This window comes from Lepeophtheirus salmonis, chromosome 4 (assembly GCF_016086655.4).
Source record: "Lepeophtheirus salmonis chromosome 4, UVic_Lsal_1.4, whole genome shotgun sequence".
Classification (NCBI taxonomy): Eukaryota; Metazoa; Arthropoda; class Copepoda; order Siphonostomatoida; family Caligidae; genus Lepeophtheirus; species Lepeophtheirus salmonis.
In genome coordinates this window covers 33,502,836-33,510,679 of record NC_052134.2, presented here as the reverse complement: position 1 = coordinate 33,510,679, position 7,844 = coordinate 33,502,836, and the positions used below count along the sequence as shown (strand labels likewise).

Genomic DNA, 7,844 nt, shown 5'->3' with positions numbered 1-7,844 from the left:
TTCGATATCCTAATATATATACAGTCAAATCCGGATCGATGAAACGATTACTTTTTAATTGAAACGTTGACTATATTCAGATTTTTCTTATACCCGAAGTATATAAAAATATTCTCGATTCCCTGTCAAAAAAACAACAACAAACAAAACACATCTAATCAAACACTGGTTTCCTACATAAAAAAAAAGTTTCAAAATTGCTTAACTATATGAGTTCAAAAATTTTATGAAATCCTTTTTTTGACAGCGATTTGAGGATTTTTAGCTTCTCTTTCAGCGAGAGTATTTTTCAAGGGGGCAGTCATGATATGATATGTATTCGTATTGATTGCAGAACAATGGGAAATGTCAGGGTCCTCTGCAGGGGTGGGCTGGAAGGGCTGTAGCCTTGCCAAATCAAGAATATAAAAAAACTCATTCCAGAAAATTATAGAGCATAGCAAAATTTTAATATTTTGAAACTAATTTTTCTAAAAATTTCAAAATTTGAAAGTTTTTTACAAAACATTTAATCGCATTTTTGAATTTGTTTTCCAAAAAAAACAAAACTTTTTGACTTTTGTGTGAATAGCTGTGGTTTTTTTTGAAAATAAATTAAAATTTGATTTTTTTTTTGTAAAAATTTTCTATTTTGTGAATCCGGATTTGAAGTAGGGTTTTATCATTCCCCTCTCAATTGTCTTTTAGTGAATCAGTGCAAACAAGTTTTAAATTTACATGAACCCGTGAAATATCCTGATCCTGTTAGTGAACATTCAAATCCGTTGAAATTTAAGTATTTATTCTTTAGACAAATTATTTATTGTAAGTTGCTCCTACCCAATTTTAATCTTCTTCAATTTTATAATTATCACATAGAGTGCCTGATCTGGCCTGCAACAACAGCAAAAACCAACTTTAGTAATAAGTGATGAACATATTGAGCTTGAGTTGTATAATTCTTAAATACAAAAACCCGACCCATAGGCTCAAAGTCAACTTCTGCATCAATAGACTCCCTCTCACAAAATAATTAAATGCTGGATTTCCTGGGAATTGTCTATAGGTGTAAAACCCCGAGATAAAACGGGATTCCAGGGAAGCACCCTAATATGTTATTATTCTTTTCTTTCTCTCTCTATGAAGTGGATGTAATGAAATTTCATTTGGAAAATGTGCAATACGTACTTAGCGTAGAGATTAATCTAAATATCTTTAAAACCGTAAATGATAGAATTAGCAGGAGCGTAGGAATATGATTATCATATCTTATTAGCTTTATCATTATTTTAAATGAGAATTATAAATTAAATCTTTTATAGTTTTCTAATTTTTGGTATTTAAATAAACAGCATTTCTCAAATAAATAATCAGTCCCACAGGAAAAGTGTTCCAACTCAGAAAGAAAAACTCCACAGATACTTTAAATTGACGATATAAAAAAACAAAAGAAAAATCTATCAAGAATCAACAAACGCTTGATATTAAAAAACACTATACATTTAAGGCAGTTGGAAATGGCTCTCAAAACCCTTTTACTCCTCGTAAGCAAACTCAACAAATTTTGGCTATTTTTTAGCCAAAGAAAATCAACTTTAATTCAAATATTTATCTTCCAGATATTAACAATTCAGAGCGTTCTTTCTGGAACGTCACCTTATTTACCAGATAATTTATCCCTTGAAGATGACACAATCCCTTTGGATGCATCCTCTCTTCCTCAGGAGATTTTGGATCAGTTGGAAGCAGGAGAGATCGTAGAGGAAATCGTGGTTGTAGAAGACGATAAAAAACAAATTATTGATTTGAGAAATGAGCCCATCTCTGCGGATCCAATTTCAATTCAGCCGGATGAAGAGAAGACACTTATGAGTGAGCTCTATGAAGAGGTTTTAGCCAACCTTGAAGAGACTCCGAGAAGTGTTGAAAACAATGAAATCCTGCGGGCTCTTGAAGAGGACCGACAAGGGGATTTCTTTGAAAATAACAATTTAAGTCGTCAACAACTCCTTCAATTCTTGAGTAATACTCAAAATCTACAAGACACCGTTCCATTGAATCGAAAAGGCCTTACTGAGGAAAAAGTTGAAGATATCACAAGGAAATTCATTGTAGATAGAAATAATATTCCTGGTACAGAATTAGAAAACGGGATCCGATGCATTCCAAAACTCGTACAAATTGACGAAACTGTCTATGATAGAGGAATGAAATGTCATCACAGTTATCAGAATAAATGTCACATGACCTACATAACAGACTATGCCTCATCCAATGAGCAACGCTGTGATACAACCTTCAAGAAAAGTTGTCACATCACATTCAAACCCGTCGTAAGTACCTCATTCATGACAAAACCCCTTTGATCCCCATAGTTACTGTTTTTTTTTTCAGCCTCACTCAGAAAAGGTCAACGTTTGCCATACACCACTTGTTCGCAAATGTGGCGACGAAATAGAGGGACCTGAGATTTGTAGTACACAGTATGAAGATAATTGCGAGACTAAGTATAAGACCTATGAGTTGAACCAAGATGAGCCGGATTGCAAAATGGAGGAGACTGTTCGATGCACAAATGTAACAGGTAAGGATTTTGATTTGGGTAAAAAGTCTGAGTAATACAAATATTCTGTTTTTAGTGGAATTGTTTCATATTCACGATGACAATAAGCACATTCAAGAGGATGCATCCCCCTTTGCTGTTCGAGAAAAGTGTGAGAAATGGCCTACTCAAAAGTGCACACTTGAAAAGAAGAGGGTGACGAAGGTACATCCCGAAACGGCTTGCCGAAAAATCCCCAAAAGTTTCTGCATTCCGAACAACTGCATAGCGGTAAAAGGTGACGAAGTCTGCAACGAAGAAACGAGAACTCAGGTTCAAAACCTTCCAGAAGAGGAATGCGATCTGCAACCAGAGCAAAATTGCCGAATGGAGTCCACACTTGTTCCAAGGTAAGAAACTGTTTGTATAGAGGCACTTTAACACAAACTAAGTATTTTCTCTCTGTCCCTTTAGACTTGTACCAAAAAAAAATTGTCTAAAAGTTCCCAAAGAGATTTGCGTCAATACGAAAAGGAATCCACATGTAATTAAGAAGCATATTCTTAAGAATTGGTGCTATAAACCGGAAGATCTGGAAAAAGATGTCAATGACTTTTAGAAGAACCTTATTTCCTTGTAAATTCAAATTTACCTACTATTGTTATTGTTGATTTTTATCTCTTTTCAAAGTTTATTGTTATTAGAAATTTATTGTTTTAGTCCCGTACTTAATGAAACCAACCAATGATTCAGCCATCCATGGTTGCTGTATCTCACTAATTGCTATTCTAAAAATATATTTATAAATGTATTTCACAGTATTAGATAAATAAAATTGTTAAAAAAAAAACAAAAAAAAAAACAACTTTCATAGCACTCCATTATAATAGGATTAGGATTCTATATGAAGAGTGCTTGTTTATCAGCATAATCAGGATAATCAGGGAATTCTAGGATCTAATATTAAAAAAATGTCCATCTATCCTTAGTTTAAAAGATTGATGCAAATATCATTGTGCTTACAATGTAGGAAAGTCTTCAAGATATGTATGTGACATTTCTTTATGGCCCATACTACAGCCAAATATTCAAATTATATCTTGTTTTAGTACTTGATAAAAATTGGGAAATACATTGAATTAATTTCCATTCTTCTTTGTGCTGCTGACATAGCACATATCCTAATCTATTTATTCTCGATGCATCAGTTTCAAGTTTGGTTTTCTAATCTTGGATCGAACTGTGCTAATGTTGGTGGTGAAGTTAAAACTTCTTTAATTTCCTTCATTGCCAAATAATGATTTTTAGTCCACACATATTCTACTCTTGATCCCACAAGCTCTCTAAGTGAACCTATAAATTAATTAATTCTTGGTGAGAACTGTCCCAATTGATTCAATAGTCCTAAAAAACTTCTCAATTTCATTCTAGTTGATGTCTCAGTAAAATCTTTAATAGTATTCAATTTACTAGGATCCGCTTCAATACTCTCCTTGGATAAAATATAACCACAATATTTTGATTTAGGTTTTGGAAATGCTAATTTGAATGGATTTATTGTCATTTTGTTTTCTATACATCTTTGTAGGATTCTACGAATATTCTTAATATTAATGATGTTACAAATCGGGATGTCTCATATGTGACCGGAGATCAACCTTGGATATGGTAAAAAGACTCAGAACCTTGTCATGTCTCAAACAGGTCACTGAAGTGGCTGAGTGAGCACTGCTAGACTTCATTGGGAAATAAATATGGTTTTTATGAATTTGAATCGGATGAAGGATTTTGTATGAGGCTACGTTGAATCTTAAACAAATCGAACAGATCATGCTAACAAGGATTATCTAATTGCCTCCATCAAGGAAACAATTACCAACATCCCAAAGAACTACCTTGTCAACACTTGCTTCTCCTTCTAGTCCCAGATCCAGGCCTTGTTTAGTGCTGGTGGCAGTTACATCAAACAGGCTCTTTTTCAAAATTCACATGCACAATTCAAAATACTTTTCAAGTAAATCCGCCGAAAATTATAGCTTCAGTGACAATTTAAAGATTTTTGGAAAATGCGCCCATTTGATTTGAACAACCTGTATAATGTATATAAAGAAAACAGGCTGAATTTTGATCACTCTGTGGGAGGTTTGCTCTGAAAAGGATATTCAATGCTACTATCTCCCTCAGTAAAATTGTAATTTGATCTAGGAGACAATAGGATTGTAATCTCTACTTGTAGAATTATTGATTCTCCTAGTAGAAATCATGATCATAATCTGTCCTAGGACCCATTACGATTATGTTCTCTACTAGGAAAATCAACGATTCAATCTCTACTGTGACATATATATTGAATTCATTCAAAACTTGTGGATAAACAAAATAACAATTATATTCTGGGAAAAATTAAGAGATAGATATCAATTGATGTGATTGCATTATTTGGCTAACTACCACCTGATTTTTGGCGTTTTAATTTTTTGGAAGAAATATTTTGTTATTCCAGGCTTGGATAGTGGACAGAAAAATGAACTGCGTTCACGCTGTTCGTTACTTTTTGAATGAATGCACGATGAACGGGGGAAAAAAATGATCGATTCATGAAAAAAAATAAGTGAAGGGCTTTCATTTTAACGTTCACATTTTATTGTTTCAAATATTACTATTTTTTACGAGGATTACTACAATTTTATTTACTTGATTATGGGTATAGATATTATTATGTTCCAGATTGCCTAAAATGATAAATAAATATAATTTTTTAAAGAAATTATGGATTTAATTTCGTGTGTAGAATTCTCAATTACTGACTACATTGATGTCTTTCTATACAATGTCTCACAACACAAAATTTGGAAATCACTGGACTATGAAATGGTCTTGTATGAAATATGTATTGTGGATTAGGTTAGGTTAGAGAAGAATTTTCTAAATACTCATTCATTATTTTAATGTTCTTTTTATTGGTTAGATGGAGTTGCACTAATTAAGTATTAGTAAATATTATAGTCTTACATTTAATCCATGTAATCTAGGAATCTTTTGGTGAAATCTAAATACATAAAGTATTTTTCTTTCTCTAAGAATCACCATCCATTTCTTATTTTTATTACTAAATACTATAATAAAATTTGAATTTTATATACACAAGATGGTGAATGTAGCGTAAAAAATAACACATATTTATTGGGATGCTTGTAAATATGTTACTCATAAACTTTTAGGTGCCCCAAAGTGAGTTGTCTCATATTATGTATCGACAGGATAGTGACCAAGTAGTCTTAATAAATTAGGTCTCAATTCTTTCAAATATTGTCATAGATTATTTTTGACTCCTTTACTTACGATCTTATTTGAGTGCTTTTGAAGTCTAAGTTAAAGTTTATACGCTATTTACTTTTATAAGGACTTCAGCTATGGGCAACACTACTCAGTTACAAAAAATACCGGCAAAAATAATTATCGGCAGCAGTTTCTTACTATATTAATAATACTTTAAGAAAATTATATATCTTGTCTGATTTAATTCAAGTTTTTCCTAATAGAAAAAATAGATAAAAAACAATTTATAAAATGAATATTATTAACTTTTTTTAATTGATTATGATTTGGCATAAGTAATAACTTATGAAGGCTAATTTTTTGTTTGTTTTTAAACAAGGGAGCTCAAATCAGTTAAAAAGTTGAGGTTACAGCAATGTTTCCTCCTTAGTAATTATAATCCTTGGTATTTACAGAAGATCCTTATTATCAGGGGATTAATATATTAGAACTAAGCAAAGTTTGCTTGTCTCTCTCTCTCTGACTGTGGAAGATACATTTTGACAAACATATCTAGGTTAAGCTCAGTGCTTTAGATTAGAAAAATAAATGGGAAGTACATATTTGGTGCATCAATATACCAATAATTTTGAACAAAAATCAAGAAGATAGAAAAATCCCCATATATTTTTGTTAATTATATATACAAACAGCCCAATATTTCATAAACATATTTGATTCAATTTTTAGCTTTGCATTCAAATTTGTGGAATAAGTTACAATACCAAAAATTTTGAACTATTACTTGGAACATTTATTTGATTTATAAGACTTTTATGGGCCCCGATATGGTCTTTCAAATTAACTCTATCAATTTCTCATTCTTTTATATTCAGAATCAATTTAGTCTACTCTAACTAACTCCAATTTACAGCACATCTAAATATTTAATAAGAATATTTTATAGATAGAAGTGAACGTATAATTTGTTGATGATTATAACTGTTATCCACATTCAAATTTGGGAAAATTAATTCTTGCAAGATTTGATGGGCCAAATATTCAAAAATAAAAACAAATAATGAATGTGATTTAATATGAGGTGTAGCTACAGCCCAGAACATCTTATTCAATAAAAAAAGGGTTATATATGTACATTTTTAAAGAAAAGTTAATTGGTACTTGATAACTCTGACAAATGCAGATTACTCCCTCTAGTACACTTACATATATTGACAAGGTCTGACTTTATTAGACTTTGTGTTACGTCATCGTTTAATTTTGATACTCCGAAACAGAGCAGGGGACTCGTACTAACAACACGTTTGACTCAAGTTACCCTTAAGTATCGTGACGAAATTACAACTTAAAACTCAATTCGGATTCGAATGGAAATTAATTGAAGCTAATTCAACTTGAACTTTGACTCAATGTCTTGTAACGTGCCTCAAACTTCTAAAAAATGACTCTTGATTAGTTTGATCACCATTGCTTGAAGGATTGTGAATTTGTTTTTACGAAGAAAGTTGTTAATCAATTCACTAGTACTTTATACAACGAGATTCCGTATATAAATTTAACTAAGTACTTTGTATAGCGAGGGATGTCTTAGATTCTTAGCAAGTTAATTACTTTAGCCTTCAACTTTATCAACAGATTGCCTACGTATCTAGTCGGGCCCATGGAGACATTCCTTACCGTCTGCATTTCCTTTCCTGCAAATAATGGACGATAAAACAAAAGACATTGACTAAAATATTGTTAAATATGGAAAGTTTATTAAGCAATCTCTGTCTAATAAAAAAGGTGAACTATTTGTACAATTTCTTTTGTCCAGAACAAAGTTGTTGACACAATAAACTGTATAATCATACAATACATGAACTAGCTAGACATCATGGAAGTTGGTTATTGGTCACATAGTTACCTTTAATGTATCTCACTACCTTTTTTGCAATAAGAAATAGAAAAAAGGCCTAAACCCATTTGGAAGTTAGTCAACTCTTTCCAACTATTTCCTACTTACTATGTTCAGAACAATGTTTCGGGGGAAAAAAAGTAGAAA

At 31.8% G+C, this 7,844-nt stretch overlaps 1 protein-coding gene across 1 annotated transcript; it reads left to right on the top strand.

Annotated features, from left to right (window-relative positions):
• The first annotated feature begins 377 nt into the window (after positions 1-377).
• Positions 378-3,337, top strand: LOC121115766 (uncharacterized). The gene is made up of 5 exons (XM_040709899.2): positions 378-1,523; positions 1,599-2,312; positions 2,374-2,563; positions 2,619-2,931; positions 2,996-3,337. The coding sequence occupies exons 1-5, from the start codon at positions 1,497-1,499 to the stop codon at positions 3,138-3,140; spliced, it is 1,389 nt and encodes a 462-aa protein (XP_040565833.1). The 5' UTR covers positions 378-1,496; the 3' UTR covers positions 3,141-3,337.
• Positions 3,338-7,844: the final 4,507 nt, after the last annotated feature.